This window comes from Myotis daubentonii, chromosome 13 (assembly GCF_963259705.1).
Source record: "Myotis daubentonii chromosome 13, mMyoDau2.1, whole genome shotgun sequence".
Taxonomy (NCBI): domain Eukaryota; kingdom Metazoa; phylum Chordata; class Mammalia; order Chiroptera; family Vespertilionidae; genus Myotis; species Myotis daubentonii.
Window position 1 is genome coordinate 19,748,111 of NC_081852.1, and position 19,488 is coordinate 19,767,598.

At 38.2% G+C, this 19,488-nt stretch overlaps 1 protein-coding gene across 8 annotated transcripts in view; it reads left to right on the plus strand.

Annotated features, from left to right (window-relative positions):
* Positions 1 to 19,488, plus strand: part of PPP3CB (protein phosphatase 3 catalytic subunit beta) — a 52,136-nt gene that overhangs the window by 19,373 nt on the left and 13,275 nt on the right. For all 8 annotated transcript variants that reach the window (XM_059662395.1, XM_059662388.1, XM_059662391.1 and 5 more), the window contains exons 4-10: positions 234 to 345; positions 2,494 to 2,639; positions 2,904 to 3,043; positions 3,148 to 3,225; positions 3,331 to 3,425; positions 6,189 to 6,314; positions 16,773 to 16,850. In XM_059662395.1, coding sequence (XP_059518378.1) covers positions 234 to 345; positions 2,494 to 2,639; positions 2,904 to 3,043; positions 3,148 to 3,225; positions 3,331 to 3,425; positions 6,189 to 6,314; positions 16,773 to 16,850 — 775 coding nt within the window. The remainder of the gene's footprint in view (positions 1 to 233; positions 346 to 2,493; positions 2,640 to 2,903; positions 3,044 to 3,147; positions 3,226 to 3,330; positions 3,426 to 6,188; positions 6,315 to 16,772; positions 16,851 to 19,488) is intronic.

Consider the following 19,488-nt stretch of genomic DNA (forward strand, 5'->3'; position numbering starts at 1 on the left):
TCTAAAGTAGTTAAATAGATTGACTCATTCATTCACCAAATATTTATTGATCTTTTTCTGTTGGCTAGGTACTTTTCTAGGAGTTTACATTTTAGTTAGGAACAAAGAAAAAAGATAATAATGAGTAATAGAGAATGTAAGTGTAATAGGGTTAGAGGAAAAGGAGCAATGATCAAGCAACTAAGTTAAACACAAATATAAGATAAATTCACTGGAAACATTTTCTTTTGCAGTGTGTCTTATATTTATGGGTCCTGAAGATACTATACCCAAGCACATTATTTCTTCTGAGAGGCAATCATGAATGCAGACACCTTACTGAATATTTTACCTTTAAGCAGGAATGTGAGTACTGCCATCAGAAATATTTTCACTTTCTCATTCTTTTTGGGTGACATGGATAGTAAGCGTTTGATGATTTTGTAGTATAATATATAAGAACAGATTTTGTGTACAAACATGTAAAGAATTGAAGAAGATTGTCAGGAACTCTCTAGTGTTTAATGGCATTTTATTCTAACATATGTACTTAAGAATAGTTTTGAGTTTTATATATAGTAATATTAACAGGAAGGATAAAACTAAAAAGAAATTGTTGTTGCATTGACGATTATTGTCCCCCAATATTGAGGCATTCCTATGAAATTTCTTAACAAATTGTTCATCCTGTCATCATTGCAGATTTTTTGAAACATGCTATTAATGAATTGGCATTCTTAGCCTGTAATGTGTACCCCATTTCTCTCTTAAATTATTATAGCAGTGGTAATCGAATAGTTATAAGCAATCACATGGTATAGAACAATGTTTGGCCATTTTTCACACCTTATACCTGTGTGGTTATTAAGTTAATAATTAAACCTTAGAGTTAAGTTCTAAAAATAGGTAATTTCAGAATTATTGAGACTCAGACATGATTCAGTAAAGATCATATTAGTAGAGACTTCCAGTAAAGGAAGAAAAAGTGGTAGGTAATACAGACGAGGCAAAGTCATATAACTTCAAGGATCAGGCAGATAATCTAAATGAATATGAGAAATTCCATGCCTTACCTAAAAGCAATCAAATTAAAATTTGCCCTAAAAGCAACCAAGCAATCAAATTAAAATGTTTATTAAATCACTAGAGGCTTGGTGCACGAATTCATGCACCAGTGGGGTCTCTCAGTCTGGCCTGCGGGATCGGGCCAAAACCAGCTCTCCGACATCCCTTGAAGGGTCCCAAATTGTGAGAGGGCGCAGGCCGGGCCAAGGGACCCCACCGGTGCACGATTGGGATTCAGGAGGGACACGGGAGGTTGGCCAGCCAGGAAGGAACCATGGGAGGGCTCCACGGCATGTCTGGCCCATCTGCTCAGTCCCAATCGACCAGACCCCAGCAGCAAGCTAACCTACTAGTCGGAGCATCTTCCCCCTGGTAGTCAGTGCACATCATAGTGACTGGTCGACCGGTTGACTGTCTGCCCCCTGGTGGTCAGTGCACATCATAGCGAGCGGTTGAGCGGCCTTAGCATATCATTAGCATATTACACTTTGATTGGTTGAACAGACGACAAGACACTTAGCATATTAGGCTTTTATTATATAGGATAATGCTGGAAAACAGGTCTAATAGACTATCCGTTTAGGACCTCTGGTGGCTGGGTATAGATTTTCTCATTTGAATGTTACAATATTAAAAAGGAAAATAGGAGCTAAGCTCCCTCTCTTTAAATAATTAACAAACTACTCACCCAAATTCCACCAAAAACAAACTATCTAGGCATTTAAAGGTATAAAGGAGTAAAAGAATAGTATGCTATCTTAAAAGTAAATGACAAGTTTGATTTGGTAGAGTTTTGTCTTGTGTTATATTGACTTTCAGCTTCACTGCCCATTTTAAGCATTGGTTATGGACTTGAACCCCTTTGTTTCTTCAACATATGAAAAAGATATTTCTTTTATTTATGTTTTAATTGGATTGACCTTGAGTTTTGTAGTGATGATATAGTAGTTTTGCTTATAACAACAAAGTAGTCACTGACACTTAGAATAAAATAAAATATTAAACTGTTTTAGCTTTAAGTATAGTTCTAATTTTGCTTTACTTGGCCTAAAAGGTGAAGGGTTGAGCTATTTTTAGAGATTGAACGTATTTTTAGTAATATTTTATGACTATCTGCTGCATACCCAAAATAAATTTAGAAGAGCAAATATTTTGTGTAAGACCGATAACATTGATTATCTTTGTTGATTTTTATAGAGCAAGATGCTTGCTTCACTCTTTATTGTGTTTAATTCTGAGATTTTGCTCATCATCACAGTCATGATACCATTTTATAAATTCCTCTTGTTGCCTTTTATAGTCACCCCTTCACGTGTTCTCAACCTCTGGCCCCCACTTGGCTATTCTCTGTCTTTAGTTTCCTTGCCTTTGTGTTAATAGTCAAGTACACATGTTTTCAAAATGATCAACTAGTAATATAATTTTCAATTTAATTTTTTCTTTTTCTAGGTAAAATTAAATATTCAGAAAGAGTCTATGAAGCTTGTATGGAAGCTTTTGATAGCCTGCCTCTTGCTGCACTTCTAAACCAACAATTTCTTTGTGTTCATGGTGGACTTTCACCAGAAATCCACACACTGGATGATATTAGGAGAGTAAGTACATAGTTTAATTCCAAGGTTGACTCCTATCTTTAGTACTTTGTTGGATAGAAAGTAGATGCTTCAAACTTCTCTTCACTGCTAATATTAGGTATGATAAAAATTAGTATACTGATATTTTAAGGAAATACCTTCTAACCATTCAAAACAATGTGGTATGGACAGTATTCAAAGTTGGTATCGCTTTCCTATGTCTATTCTGTTCTCACTTTTTGACAAGTTATTTCTGTTTGTTTGTTTCTTTTCTTTCTTTCACAGTTAGATAGATTCAAAGAGCCACCTGCGTTTGGACCAATGTGTGACTTGTTATGGTCTGATCCTTCTGAAGATTTTGGAAATGAAAAATCACAGGAACATTTTAGTCACAATACAGTTCGAGGATGTTCTTATTTTTATAAGTAAGGAAAAATATCCAAGCTTAATCAAGTTTTAGTTGTTAAAATAGAATATGCTTCACATAGAAAACCATTCTTTTACTTAATTTACTCTTTTCCCCCCACAGCTATCCAGCAGTATGTGAATTTTTGCAAAACAATAATTTGTTATCGATTATTAGAGCTCATGAAGCTCAAGATGCAGGGTAAGAATTCTGTTTCCCTGACCCAAATTAACACCTTATGTACAAATCAAACTTAGTAACAATGATTGATGCTTTACGATGCATATTAAGCTATTTGTTTTGCAGCTATAGAATGTACAGAAAAAGTCAAACTACAGGGTTCCCTTCATTAATAACAATTTTTTCGGCACCTAATTACTTAGATGTCTACAATAATAAAGGTAAGATGTTGTTGATAAAAAAAAATTGTTAAACAACTTAGCATTTTAATGGACTTATTTTTTTAAAAAATATAATAGAAAGCGGGCATTGTTTGAATCTATAACTACCCAAATCTCCTTATAAAAAGGTGTAAGATATAAGGGAGGGGTGAGATCAAGAAATAAAAATCCAAAATGTAAAACTTAAGTCATATGTAACCATTCCACAACTTGTTACTTACAAAAGCTGTCTTGTAAAAGAATGCTAAGTTAAGTACGTCAAGCAAAACCAAATATGATTTTTTTCAAACTTCCCTTTCTTAAATCTTTCCCCTTATAATCAAGAGAATGTTTTCTTGTTTACATAAAGCTACTGCTGCTGCTTTGACCATTTCGTGTATTTATATTGTATAGTTGTTTAGTTTATCATGTTTCTTGTTTTATGTTCACTGATCTAGGTTCTCTTTCCCTTTCTTATTTCCTTCTTTTACCTCCACAGTCTTATCACTGCCCCATGAAGATTTGTAATTGAGCTTTCTTTGATTCATTTGCTCAGACCTCCTTTCAGTGATACATTCTTCCCTTTTCTTTTTACTGTTTTGTCTTCCTTTTTATTAAATTTTTTTTTTTTACCTTCTATTCCATTGGTTTCCATTCCCCCTCCTTCCCTTCAAATTTGAGCTGTGCATAATAGTAATTGGGTTTCACTTAACTTTGAACATTGCTATTTGACAGATGATATCAAAAGATTTTAATCTAGTTAAGTGTGTGCCAGGGTCATTGAAGATGAGCTTGAGTATGTTTACGTAGTTCATTTTCAGAAGAGGATATTAAGTCAGCTCCTATTCTCTCTTGATGTGTCTGGAATTCAGTGTACTATGCCATAGTTTCAAGGATCAGACTGGAGTGGATGTGCCAGGAAGAAAGAACAGACTATAAAAGTACATTTAGGGAGATAATGAGGTCATTGTTAAATATGGGTCCTGGTTTGAGTTCAGAAGAGGAGCAGAGTGAGAAGGAGTTCTTTGGATGATTGGAGGTGATGGTTAAAAGATTAAACCATTTGCCAGAGGTGGTCAAACTGTAGAATGCTATATAATAACTTTGATACAGAATGTGCTGCAGGAACTTAATACTATGTTAATTACCAAATCAACCAAACTATTGATGCTAATTGAGTTGCTCATCTTTAGAAGCTGGTATCAATGCAGCCTCTAACAATTGTGCCAGTGCTAAAATATTTAAAATTGTATTTTGGTTTGTAAATTTTTAGACTTTTGTAAAGATACCTTATGAGGTATGTCTTCATTTTTTAGGAGAAACCAACCTTAAGTTTTTATTACATTTTCAAGAACAGAATCAAATGTTACATTTAACTTTCTACTAGTGCCCTCATTTCTTAACTGTGACTTCCCCTTGTCAGTATTAACGAAGCTAGTGTTCAGTGCTCGTTTGACTACTACCTTACAGTTGTCCTTTGCCAGATTGACTCAGGAGGTTAAGGGATCACTTTTCTTAGTACTCAGAAAAGAAACTCAAACCATTGAATCTGTCTTGTCAAAATCAAATGTCTCTTGGTAGTTCTGAGTCTGTACATAGTGTTAATGATTTGAGTGCTTATGTGGTATGCGTATGTTTGTAATGTTTCATTCTCCATGTAAGACAATTTTCTAGATTCTCCTTTTTTTTTTAAAGCTGAAAGGTTGGTATCAGCTTTTAATTTCTGAGGCTAAATTTAAAATACTTTTATTTCATGGGAATTTCATAAAAGAAACAGACATGTTAGTTGTGATTCTATATTAGCCAGAATCTCAAATCTTGGAATTTAACATCTGCATTTCAGTGCTTTTTATTCAAATGAAAAAAAGTCTCCACATAATTATAATACCTGCAAAGTATTTTATACTTTTATGTATTTTCATGCAAAATACATTATTCTCTGATCTTAAAACAAACCTCTGAGGTAGGCAGGTTGGACATACTAGTCCTTTATGTAAATGAGAAATAGATTAATTAAATAATTTACCAAGCATGGTGAAGCTAGTATGTACTGTAGCTTAGATTAGAACCTAGCCCATCTAACATACATCAATTAATTTAAGATAATATTTATATTAATATATTGAAACATAAGAAAGATACCTAAAATTGAGATGAATATGTTATCTTTGAGTTATTTGGCTATAATATTCTCTCTTCTGGTACTGTAGGGGTGGGTTTTTCTAAATGAAGTAAAATATTTCTTTGTAGTAGTTTTACTTGATTTTCCATATTAAATGAAATAAATATATTTACATTTATAAATAAAATGTTTCACATTACATTTTTTTGTTTTCTGTTTTGTTTTTCTTTATTACCATTCAGCTATCCTATTCAGGTTGCCTACAACTAAAAAGACCCTCTTAAATTCCTGTAACTTAAATGAACTTTTAAACCTAGAAAATTGTTCATTGCCATTCTGTGTTTCCTCTGTAAATTGAGTTTTCACAATTTTGGATTTAATAAAAGTGTATATTTATCATTGGATTATAAAGTAAAACAAACATTTAAAAAAGAATAGAATATTTATTAATAACAACAAAATTTGACTATGCCCTAAATAAAAGTGTTAAAAAACAGAAAATGTGTTATTAAAAATTAGTGCCTACCTCCCTCTACTAGCCCTCATTCTACTCATCCCTTGATTCCTCACCCCATTAAAAAGATATTTTTCTGCTTTTATGTGTTTTAGACTTTTGGAGCTAAACACAAATTGTTACATTGACATTTATACTTATCTTGCAGCTGCTGTATTAAAGTATGAAAATAATGTGATGAATATTCGACAATTTAACTGTTCTCCACATCCTTACTGGTTGCCCAATTTTATGGATGTCTTCACGTGGTCTTTACCATTTGTTGGAGAAAAAGGTATAATTTTAATTTTAAAAAATTGTTTTATTACTGTTACATTTACTCCAGTTTACTATTGCAGGCATATACGTGCTAAAGAAGCTGAAGTCTAGTTTCACTGTGGGTACAACTCTACTTGTGTCAGTGGGTGTGGATATGAAGGCCTCAAAGATATTTTAGTTAGCTGTTTACAGCCTCCATGGGAGTGTGTCTGGGGGATTGGGAGAAGACTTATAAATAGCCCAATGTTGTCTTCAGCTGTTGGGTTTTCTATCTTTTTTTCTTTAGCTTAAATCTTGTATGAAGGTGTAGAGGGATAGCTTTGCTTTGTAAAAGACACTGTTGTATGTTTTAACAACAATTTTTGGGAATGTCACAGCAATTCATGGGAGAATTTAATAGGCCTTGTTTTGGGCAATGTTAGTCATTTTATAGCAATTCTGTACTCTGAGAAAAATAAAGAAAAATTCGGGTTCTAACTTAATATTCCATATAAAAATATGCATGTATGAAATTTTAGTGGTGCTTCTCTAATAATTTAGAAGAATATCTATTGGTATATACTTAATAGGCTTTTAAAGAGAATATAAACGCTATTTAAGAAGTTTTGTTTCTATATTTTGTCCTTGTTCTATAGAATTCTTAAGCTTACTTTATCACATTCTCCTTTTCCAATTTTGCGTTAATTTTTCCACAAGGCAATGCCTTAGTTTCCATATGTGGAAGAGTATGAGAGTACAGACATGATTGGAAAACATTTTGTTCTATAACCTTCTCTATTTTTTCTCACCTCTTTCATGTTACAAAATGTTTCTTTCTGTTTTAGATACGGTACTTTTGCCGGCAATTTTTGGTTCTAAAATTTAGAGTTAATACTTAAACTGTGCATGTCAAACTGGTTTTTTTGTTTTGTTTTTTTTAGATTGCTTTCAGTCTTTGTCAGTTACTTAATAGGTCAGCATTAAATTAATATAGAGATAGAATTACCCACTTTAGCATTTGAGAAGGGGGCCAGTAAAGGGCTTAGGTGCAAGGGATGGATTACACTATAACCTTCTATCTTTGGTATATGAGAAATAGTTCAATCATAGCATCATCAGGCTAAAGTAATTTAAGAATTCATCTTGCTCATTCTCCTATCTCCAAGCTAGACTGCAACTCAACTGTTCCAATACTAGAGGCCCGGTGCACAGGTTTGTGCACTGGTAGGGTCCCTCGGCCTGGCCTGCAGGGATCGGGCCAAAACTGGCTCTCCTACATCCCCCGAGGGTCCTGGATTGCAAGAGGGCACAGGCCAGGCCGAGGGACCCCACCAGTGCACGATTAGGGCTGGGGAGGGACCACAGGAGGACTCCAGGGCGTGTCCGGCCCGTCTCGCCCAGTCCCAATTGGCCAGACCCCAGCAGCAAGCTAACCTACCAGTCGGAGCGTCTGCCCTCTGGTGGTCATGCATGTCATAGCGACTGGTTGAATGGTCGGACACTTAGCATGTTAGGCTTTTATTATATAGGATAATATCAGTGGAATGGGGGGTAGAGAGAGCAGGAAGGATAAAGTAAAAGGAATACGGACATTTTATAAATTCTAATTTGATTCTCTGATCTTTCCACAATAAGGAAATATTTACACCTAATTGCTATAAGTGTTTAAACAAGGAAAGAGTTGAGAATAGTTTTTCTCAAGCAATGTATCTATAAAAAATCAGGACATCAAAAAAAAAAGGGGGGGGGACCAAAAAACCAGGACATCACAGAATTTTAGAGCTCATGATGAACTTAACAATCATGTAGCCTAACTCCTTTTGAAAGATGAGAAAATTTAATCTTTCAGTTGATATCTCATAAATGAAGATGGAGAACAGATTTCTATCAGTATTTCTACATTTGAAGTCTGTTACTAAGTGATCTTTTATTCTTCTTTTGCCACTCTAATTTTTTACTTATAGAGAGAGGAAGGGGAAAAGAGAGAGAGAAACATTAGTTGGTTGCCTCCCACATGGGCCCTGACTGGGGATTGAACCCACAACCTGGGCATGTGCCCTGACCTGGAATCAAACCTGCCACCTTTTGGTATACAGAATGATGCCCCAACCAACTGAGCCACACCATCCAGGGCTTTCTTTTGCCACTCTAAATCATCTTATCCTATCTAATAAAAGAGAAACCTGGTAATTAGCGTACAACCGCTACCCTTCCCATTGGCTAATCAGGGCGATATGCAAATTAACTGCCAGCCAAGATGGCGGCCGGCAGCCAGGCAGCTGGAAGCGAACATGAGGCTAGCTTGCTTCAGTGACAGAGGACTCCAACGTTCCCCACCTGCCGCTGCCGGCCTCTGAGCTGCAACTCTAAGCAACTATGTTACAAATATAGAAGCTAAACAAAACCCCAGAAACCTGCTTTAGTCCGCCGGGCTTCAGCCAGCAGGATCGCAACACTGTTTCAAATACAGAAGGTAAACAAAGGCCAGAAACCTGCTTCAGCAGCGGAGGCCTAAGAGCTGGAGCCTCAGAGCTAAAGCTGGCCCAGAATTAAAAAAGAAAAAAGAAAAAAAGGAGCGGTTGGGAGCTTCAGTCACCCGCCAGCCTGAAAACAGCCCTCAGCCACTCACCCAGACTGGCCAGGCACCCCAGTGGGGACCCCCACCCTGAAGGGTGTGTGACCAGCTGCAAACAGCCATCATCCCCTCACCCAGGCTGGCCAGGCACCCCAGTGGGGACCCCCACCCTGATCCAGGACACCCTTCAGGGCAAACCAGCCGGCCCCCACCCGTGCACCAGGCCTCTATCCTATATAGTAAAAGGGTAATATGCCTCCCAGCACCGGGATCAGCGGAGCCATGAGGCCTCCTGGCACCGGGATCAGCGTGACGGGGCAGCGCCCAAACCCCCTGATCGCCCTGCGGCTCTGTGTGATAGGGGGCGGGGCCACAACCTCCCTATCCACCCTGCTCTGTTTGTGACAGGGGAAGGCGCCCCAACCCCCTGATCAGCCCTGCTCTGTGCCTGATAAGGGGGAGCTCCCCAACCCCCTGATCGCCCTGCGGCTCTGTGTGTGACAGGCTGCGGCGCCCCAACCCCCTGATCGGCCCTGCTCTGTGTGTGACTGGGCGGTGCCCCAACTCCCCTATCGGCCCTACTCTGTGTGTGACAGGGGGGATCTCCCCAACCCCTTGATTGCCCTGCGGCTCTGTGTGTGACAGGCTGCGGTGCCCCAACCCCCTGATCAACCCTGCTCTGTGTGTGGCAGGGTGCGGCGCCCCAACCCCCTGATCGGCCCTGCTCTGTGTGTGACAGGGTGCGGTGCCCCAACCCGCCCCCCCCCCCCACGGGCCCTGCTCTGTGTGTGACGGGGTAGAGCCATAACCTCTCCATCGGCCCTGCCCTGAGTGTGACAGGGTGCGGCGCCCCAACCCCCTGATCCACCCAGCTCTGTGTGTGACAGGGGCGGTGTCCCAACCCCCCAATCAGCCCTACCCTGAGCGTGACTGAGGGTGGCATTGAAACCTCCTGATCCGCCCTGCTCTGTGCATGACAGGGGCGGCGCCCCAACTCCCCAATCAGCCCTGCTCTGAGCCTGACCAGGGGCTGCACCTAGGGATTGGGCCTGCCCTCTGCCACCCGGGAGCAGGCCTAAGCCAGCAGGTCGTTATCTCCTGAGGGGTCCCAGACTGCGAGAGGGCACAGGCCGGGCTGAGGGGACCCCCCCCCCCGAGTGCACAAATTTTTGTGCACCGGGCCTCTAGTCTATACTAATAAAAGGGTAATATGCTAATTAGACCAGGAGACCTTCCAGACAAAGCCATGGTGGCGGGCCGAGGCAGAGGTGGTTACGGGCAATCAGGTCAGGAGGGGAGGGCAGTTTCGGGTGAGCAGGCTGGCAGGGGGGTCAGTTGGGGGCCATGAGGGCAGCAGGGGGGCAGTTGGGGGAGAGCAGGCCGGCAGTTGGGGGCAATCAGGCCGGCAGTGAGGAGCAGTTGGGGGCCATGAGGCTGGCAAGGGAGAGCAGTTGGGGACTATGAGGCCGGCAAGGAGGGCAGTTGGGGGTGAGCAGGCTGGCCAAGGGGGGTAGTTGGGGGCCATGAGGCCAACAGTGGGGGGCAGTTGGGGGCGATCAGGCCGGCAATGGGGGCAGTTGGGGGTGAGAAGGCCAGTGCAGGGGCAGTTGGGAGCGAGCAGGTTGGCAGGCAGAGTGGTTAGGGGCGATCAGGCAGGCAGGTAAGTGGTTAGGAGCCAGTGGTCCTGGATTGCGAAAGGGATGTCCGACTGTCAGTTTAAACCGGCAGTCGGACATCCCCTGAGGGGTCCCAGATTGGAGAGAGTGCAGGCCGGGCTGAGGAACACCCCCCCACCCATGCACAAATTTCGTGCACCGGGCCACTAGTCCTATATAATAAAAGGCTAATATGCAAATTGTCCCCTTCGACCCAGAGTTCAATCAGTGGGTGGGGCCAGCCAGCCAACTGCCTGTGGCCCCTCCCTCCGGTCGGCCTGGCCCAATAGGCCCTGATCAAGGTGGGCCGGCCAGACCCCACCCATGCATGAATTCATGCACTGGGTCTCTATTCTATTATAAGATCAGGAAGTATTCATCTTGACCATTTTTGTTGTATATCTATGAATCTTCTCTAAATTACTCATGTCTTTCTAAAAATGTGAAGTTCAGGCCCTGGCTGGAGTGGCCCAGTTGTTTGGGCGTCATCTTGTGCCCCAAAAGATTGCTGGTTCAGTTCCCATTTAGATCACATGCCTGGATTGTGGGCTCGATCCTTGGTAGAGGGCGTGCAGGAGGCAGCTGATGGATGCTTTCTCCCTCTTCCTTCCTCTCTCTAAAAATCAATAAAAATACTAAAAATAAATAAAAATAAAAACGTGAAGCTTAAAATTTAATATTATATGCAATGTTGAGCACAGTAAGAAAATTTTCTCAAACTTGTTGCATATTTTTTCATTTTAATGCATGTTATTTATTTAGATAGCCTAACTACTTGATTCTAGTAAAACTTTTCTTTTGGTATGGAAAGCAGCAAATGATGTTTCATTTGTTCTACTTCAAATAAGCCAGTGTGACTTTGGTCTAGTTCCTGGGAAGCAACTAACATAAGCCAGCGCCTTCCTGAGAGGCTGGTTTAATCCTGAAGTTTGATACAAGCTGTGTTTTTAACCTTTTGAGGGCTTTTTTTTTTCATTGAAAAATAAAGTTGGAATTTCCAACATGTACAAAGGCAGAGTGACTAATAAGATGAGTTCCCATGAACCAATTACTCCAACAGTTATCATGGCCAATATTGTGTCATTTATATCCCCTTCCACTGCTCCCCAACACACACTTCAGATATTTGTAATCAAATCTCAGCTGGTTTTTTTTTTATATCTATAAATGTTTTAGAAAATGGAAAAGCGTTTATAGTAAGGATTCCTTTTTAGGTTAACGTAACTGCACAATTTTTAAATATAAAACAATTTTTTAAAAATTTATTTCAGAGAGGAAGGGGAGAGGGAGAGATAGAAACGCCAATGATGAGAGAGAATCAAGCTTCCTGCACACCCCCCACTGGTGATCGAGCCCTCAACCCGGGCATGTGCCCTGACCTAGAATCGAACTGTGACCTTTTGGTTCATTGGTCAATGCTCAATCACTGAGCCACACTGGTTGAGCTAAAACCCTTTTGAGAATCTGATGAAAGGGACTTTTGCCCCAGAAAAATTCATGTACAAATATGCTTACATTTGTACATACACATAACATCTTCAGGACGCTGAAGTCAATTGGTTAGTCCCCTCGGGTTTATTGGCTCCAATTTAAGAACCTCTGTTCTAAAGGATCCACTATGTTGTGATCTTCCATAGAAGGTCATACTTGTAAGATTTATTCCTTTACCAGATGTTCTTTTGAAAGTGTGTTTTATTCAAGGTACTTAGGATACAAAAATAAAGTAAGATATGATTCTTTGCAGATTAATAAGGGATTTAAGCTACATAAATAATGATAAAATATAATACCGTGAGCAGTCTTAGACAAGCATAGTTTTATAGCAATTAAGAGAGAAAGGAGATTATATTTGTCAGAGGGATTAAAGTATCATTGGTCTGGGACTCGAAGAATGGTGGAATTGTGCTGGTACATAAGGGCATGAGAATTCTAGGTAAGAGATCTTCCTGAACCTGAGTCTGAAAGCAAGAAAGCATAAGGCCACTGACAAATGTTGAGGGGTTCAGTCTGATTAGCTAGTAAGATGTATGGAGAACAGTAGAGGAAAATAATGAAAAGCTAAGTCATGTCTAGGTCATGAGGCTCTTGATCACCATACAGAGAATTTGGAACTTTCATAAATGGTGGGGAGCAATTGAAACAGAATATGACCATGATAGTTACTTAGAAAAATTATTTTGGTGAAATGGACTGGAAGAAAGACTAAAGGTTGGGAGACCTGTTATGAAGCTACATCAAGAATCAAATGGAAACATAATGAAACTCTGGTAGGATTAGGAATGGAAAGCAGGGGAGAACTGTAAGAATTGTAGAAGTAGAATCAGTGAGACTTAACACTAATGCATGTTTAAGGGGAGGGAATGGTTAAAGATAACTTGGATGTTTTGAATCTGGTAATGATATGACACTATCATTAACACGCTCTGATGAAAACCCCTGTTATTCTAGCAATCCCTCATTCTGGTTATATAAGCTTCATTGGAATCACTCAGCCTTTGACCATGTCTATTATTTTTAGTCAGAGCCCTCCTTCCCTCTCTTCCTTCTTAGTACACCCTCAAACTCCTTTATCTCTTGTTTTTCTATTTCGCTTGTCCTAGAACTCGGCCCCAGTAAAGTCCAGCCACCCATTATCTCTGTTCTTATAACCAGGGTATAGAGCACTGCTGAAGATATTTATACAGCCTTATAAATAGGTACCACCCTTTGATTTCTAGCATTAGCTGGGCTGTTAAAATATATATATACATATATTTATTATATGTATATATTTTTATACATATAAAATATATATTTTTTTCTCTTTTAATTGATTTCAGAGAGGAAGGAAGATAGAGAGATAGAAATATCAATGATGAAAGAGAATCATTGATCGGCTATCTCTTGCACACCCCCTACTGGGGATTGAGCCTGCCACGCGGGCATTTGCCCTGACCAGGAATGGAACCAGTGACCTCCTGGCTCATAGGTCAATGCTCAACCACAGAGCCATTCCAGCTGGGCTAGCTGGGCTCTTAAAAGCACTCAAACATCCTTTATGTCACTAGTCAGCTTCCTCTCCCTCTGGTAGCTTTCAAGATAAACTTTAACCTGTCACACAAGGTTTTTGGACTTTCCCTACTTTCTCTTTAGCCCCATTTCTTGCCTTTCTATTTCATATTCTCTATGTTCTAGCCATAACACAGCACAGCACAGCCAATCTCCTAAATGTATTGTGCTCTCTCAGTTTCACGCCTTCACACTTTTTCTGTATGTTTTCATAATAGTTTCATGGAGGTAATTCATATGCTGTACAGTTAACCTGTTCAAATTGTACGATCCAATGTTTTCTTACTATATTCACAGAATTGTGCATCTTTTAACACAGTCAATTTTGAAACGTTTTCATCATTCTTCAAAGAAACCCTGTATCCATTAGCAGTCACTCCTGGTTTCCTTCCACCTCTCCTTGCCAGCCCTGAACAACCACTACTCTACTTTCTGTCTTCATAGATTTGCCTATTCTGAACATTTTATATAAACGGAATCATATAATCAATATGTGGTCTTTTGTGACTGGCTTCTTTCCATAATATTTTCAAGGTTCACCCCTGTTGTAGCATGAATAAGTACTTCATTCCTTTTGGTGACCAAATAATATTCTGTTGTATGGCTATACCACATTTTGTTTATCCATTCATCAGCGGATGGACAGTTGGTTGTTTCCACTTTTTGACTATTGTGAATAACTAGAGGCCCAGTGCACGAATTCATGCATGGGTGAGGTCTGGCCGGCCTATCTTGATGGGGGCCGATCAGGGCTGGGCTGGTTGGGGGAGGGGCCATGGGAGGTTGAGGGGTGCCGATTGGGACCCCCCAACCTCACATGGCCCTTCCCCTGGCCGGCCTAGCTGCAGTGCACGTCATAGCAACTGGTCATTTGGTCGTTCCAGTTGCTTGGCTTTTATATATATATATATATATGGATGCTGTGATGAACATTTGTGTACAAGTATTTGTGTGGATATATGTTTTCACTTTTCTTAGGTATAGAACTGGGAGTAAAATTGCTGGGTCATATGGATGTTTGACCTTTGGAGGATTGACCAAACCCTTTTCCAAAGCAGCTGTACCATTTTACAATCTCTCTGGCAGTATATAATAGTTCCAATATTTTCATTTACTTGCCAACTTTTATTTATTATTTATCGTGTTATTATAGTCATCATATTGGATATGAAGTTATCTGTCACTGTAGCTTTGATTTGTATTTTCCTAATGAATAATGATGTTGAACATATTTTCATGTGCCTATTGGCCATTTGAATATTTTCTTTGAAGAAATGTTTATTTGGCCCAGCCAGCATGGCTCAGTGGTTGAGTGTTGACCTATGAACCAGGAGTCATGGTTTGATTCCCTATCGGGGCATAAGCTCGGGTTCCTGGCTTGATCCCCAGTGTGGGGCATGCAGGAAGCAGCTGATCAATGATTCTCTCTCATCATTGATGTTTCTCTCACTCTCTCTCTTCCTCTCTGAAATCAATAAAAATATATTTTTTAAAAAAGAAATGTTTATTTGAATCCTTTATTCATTTTAATGGATTATTTGTCTTATTATTTAGTTGTAAGAATTCTTTATATATTTTAGATGCAAGTCCCTTATCAGATATATTTAGGTCTTTGATCCAATTTGAGTAAATTTTTGTGTATGATGTGAAGTGGTAAGTATGTGCAATTTCATTCTTTGCATGTGGATATTCAGTTCCTCCACACCATTTGTTGAAGAGACTATTGTTTCCCCACTGAATTTTTTTAGCACCCCTGTCAAAAATCAATTGATCTTAAATGTGAGGTTTTATGTCTGAACTCTCAGTTGTATCCCATTGATCTATATGACTACTTCATGTTTTTCTAACTTTTGTTTTAGAATGTCTTATCTGCCCTTTCCACCTGGGTAAACTACTTCATGATTCTTTTACCAAAAGCTTTCCTTTCCCTAGCATATCTTTGGCATACCTCTATATACTTACAGCATAGTGCTGTGCTCATCACTCTTCTGTGGCATGCATATATAATATACACACATATATATTCTTCAGTAGTTAGTAAGCTTTTGGAGAGTAGGGATTGGACTTTCATATATGAATCCCAGAGCTGTCCATTTCTAGTTGCCATCAGAAGATTGAATAGACATTTTTATTTATTAATTGAAATTTATTATACCTTTCTTTTTTATTTACTCATCTGTCAGATACTTATTGAATACCTGTCATGTGCCAGGCACTGTTCTAGGCTCTGGGGATACAGCAGCAAACAAAACAGTCCCCTGCACTCATGAAGCTTTCATTCCAGTAGGGGGAAACAGACAATATACAAAGAGTTGGATGGTTGCCAATAAAACCAGCAAGGAAATCCATTTTGCAAGAAAGGGGGTCAAGACTGGTGATACAGAATTTGGAATTGTCTTCAAAAAGTTGATACTTGAAACTATATTGTAATAAAATCACTAAGAAACTTGAGTATATAAAAAGAACATGACTGCAGAGAGAGTCTTCAGAATATCCAAACTTGGGGAGGGGGGTAATCTAAAGGTAGAAAAACCATAAGAGTAGAATTCTGGAAACCAAGAGAAAAATATATAGAATGGTAAAGGTGAATTAAGCCTAAGAACAAATTATGGATTCAGATTGTTAGATAGTCATTGATAATCTTAAGAATTAAGTTTCAGGAGAGTTGTTGGAGCCAGATTTTAAGAGTCCTCTGGGGAGAGGTCAATGGGGGGAAAAGGAGACGTGTAATACTTTAAACTATAAATAATTTAAATTAAAATAAATAAATTTTAAGAGAGAGATTGAATCCTAGGACTTTTTTGCAACAGTGGAACTGTGCTATGATTTTTTTCTTACTCCTTAATGATGTATCCATAAATGAGGAATTTAAATGTATATACGTAGATGGTGTTTTTTTCGTTGTTGTTGTTTTTGTTTTTTTGTGTGTGTGTGTGGTTTTTTTTTTTTTATCTCTGTAGGACTTCTTTTTTTCCCCCTGAGAGACCTAAAAATTTATTCCATAAAGTATCTCTCTCAGAGTTGTTATCCATTGAATTTCTTTCATTTTGAAAGCCTTTATGTCTTTTAATTTTGTCATTCCTTCTATCAGAATGTGTTAGTCTTAGGTCAATCATTTGACCATTTATATAAATAGTTGCTGTGTATATATATGTAGATAGTTGAATGTAAGCAGTTAATGTGTAACTTTGTGTTTTCTTTTTTTCCTTTGGAATAGTGACAGAAATGTTGGTGAATGTTCTGAGTATTTGCTCTGATGATGAACTGATGACTGAAGGTGAAGACCAGTTTGATGGTATGATTATTCATTTTACTATTTTTTTCATTGTGAAATGGTATCTTTTGAACTGCCAGCTTCAGTACACACTCTTTTGCAAAATTTAGTCATTGATCTCAAATGACTATGCTATTTGATAAGTAACAGTCACTTTTTCAGATACTATTTATTTTAAGATTTTTAAAATAACTTTAATGATTTTATTTTTGTTCATTTGTTTGTATGGGGAAGAAGATGAATTTTGGGGAAAGGAGAATTTGGAAGAAAGAACAGAAGGAAAGGAAAACTGAAGGTGTAAAAGGATGTGGTTCTTCATGAATATAGACACTGCTTAGAGAAGGAAGGATAAAAATGCTCTTTGTTTTATTGGCACAATATTGCTTAGTGCATCAAAATTTTGTTGTTACTTCTTTCCAAAAAGAAAAGTAGGCTGTCCCAACTTATGAGTGAGCAGTTGTGTTCTAAGAAATCACAGGCTGGTTAAGTTTGAGATTCAGAAAGCATATTTTCCATAGAAACAAGGTTATACCAATACAGGGTTGTTAGTTCTTAGGAAAGCCAATCAGCCTTTGTACCTAATGTGCATTTGTAGTATAAATACTACAGATACAGAAACAAAATTCCTTTTATTTTTTGTTTTGAAATTTTTATTTTAAACTTTTAAATTTAAATATTTATTTAAACTTAATTCATTGAGTAAATAAGTACATAAATAACTTATGAGCTAAAAACTTCATTTTCTTCCATATCCCTTCATCTCTTTGTTGTAGCATACTTTTCATAGTTATAAGCAGTATATAAAATGTTCCCATGTATTAAACGTGGTTTGTATATTGGTAAAATTTAATGACTACTTATTTCTAAGTATTAATATATAATAGTTTTCATAGTTAATTTCATATTTTTTGGCATTTGGGTAACTTAAGATATCCTATTATGAATAACATAATAAACATTTGTAGAATAGTTTTTATTTTCCTTCTTGGAATAAATTTATAGAAGAGCATTATAGAGTAAAGAATATAAATTTTAGCTTTATTATTTTAGCTATGAATTGCCAGATTACTTTGCAGAAGAACTGAACCAGTATAAAGTGCTTCTAGCAACAAATCCATAGATCTATTTCTCCACAGGCCCACCTCATTGGATTTTGCTCATTTTTACTTATTTTGCTTGGTGGCTATATAGTAAGAAATTATAGTTGGTTTAATTTACATTTAATTTACATTTCCTTGAAGTTAAGGGAAGAAATTACTGTCTACTTTTCTAACAGTGTAAACCATCCATTTCAGTTGACCACTTACCGAGTAAAATCTGAGTAAAAACTATTTTGATATTTCTCTATTTACAAACAGGTTTGATTCTTAAACCCTGTTGTAAGCCCATCTGTTCAAAGTGTCTGTGTGCAAGTGTCTGCAATTGCCGTCTGTTGGTGGCAGGCAGAGATATGCTTTTTTTCACTTTAGTTTGTTATAACAGAGTAAAATAAATTATGTAGTTTTTTGGGGGGGGGGGCTTTACTGAATAATACTTATTTTTCCTTATTTTGATTATCTCTCTTTTTCATGTTTGTGTACAAGTTTTTAATTTTAACATGTTTCATATTTGTCTTTTCCATACAATTTTTTAAAAATATTTTTTATTGATTTCAGAGAGGAAAGGAGGAGAGAAAGATAGAAGCATCAATGATGAGCAATCATTACTGATTGACTGCCTCCTGCATGCCCCCCACTGGGGACCAAGCCCACAACCCAGGCATGTGCCCACACCAGGAATCAAACTATGACCTCCTTGTTCCTAGGTTGATGCTAAACCACTGAGCCACCCTGGCTGGGCTATACAGTTTTTAAATAGTTTTAATTAAGTATTTCTTTTCCCTGTTCTACCACCTTTTTAAGGCTAGATCTGGGTTCAGATTCTAGTTCCTTATAATGGCTGTGTGGCCTCAGTAAGTTACTCAACCTTTCTGAGCCTCAATTTTCTTATCTTCTAAGTGAAGATAATGGTAACTACTTCATAATGTTATAGGTATTGATATGACTGAAATAATTTTTGGTACATAGCCCACTAATATTTCCAGATACATTTTTGTGTTAATTTGCCAAATTCTGTGAAATACCTAGTATGAGTTTTCATTGGGTTATATTAAAACCATATCTAGCCCTAGCCTGTTTGGGTCAGTGGATAGAGCGTCGGCCCTCAGACTGAAGGGTCCTGGGTTTGATTACGGTCAAGGGCACTTAGCTCGGTTGTAGGTTCTATCCCTGGCTCTGGTCGGAGCTCATGCGGGAGAAAACCAATTGAGGTGTCTCTCTCACATTGATGTTTCTCTCTGTCTCTTCCCCCTCCACTCTCTCTAAAAATGAACAGAAAAATATCCTTGGGTGAGGATTAACAAAAAACAATATCTAAATCTAGGAAGTTTAAAAAAATTTAGTTTTCCAAACTAAGATCAAGCTCTTTTGCTCTATATAATTAGTTCACTTACTATCTTACTATAATTACTCTATTTAATACATAATTATTCCATTTAAAATTATAATTTTTCTTTGAAAAAAATCTGTTATTCTCAAGTTAAATTAATACTTTAATATTTTATATTCTTATTACTATTACTATTATAACTGGTTATCTCTGAGAATATATAAAGTAATGA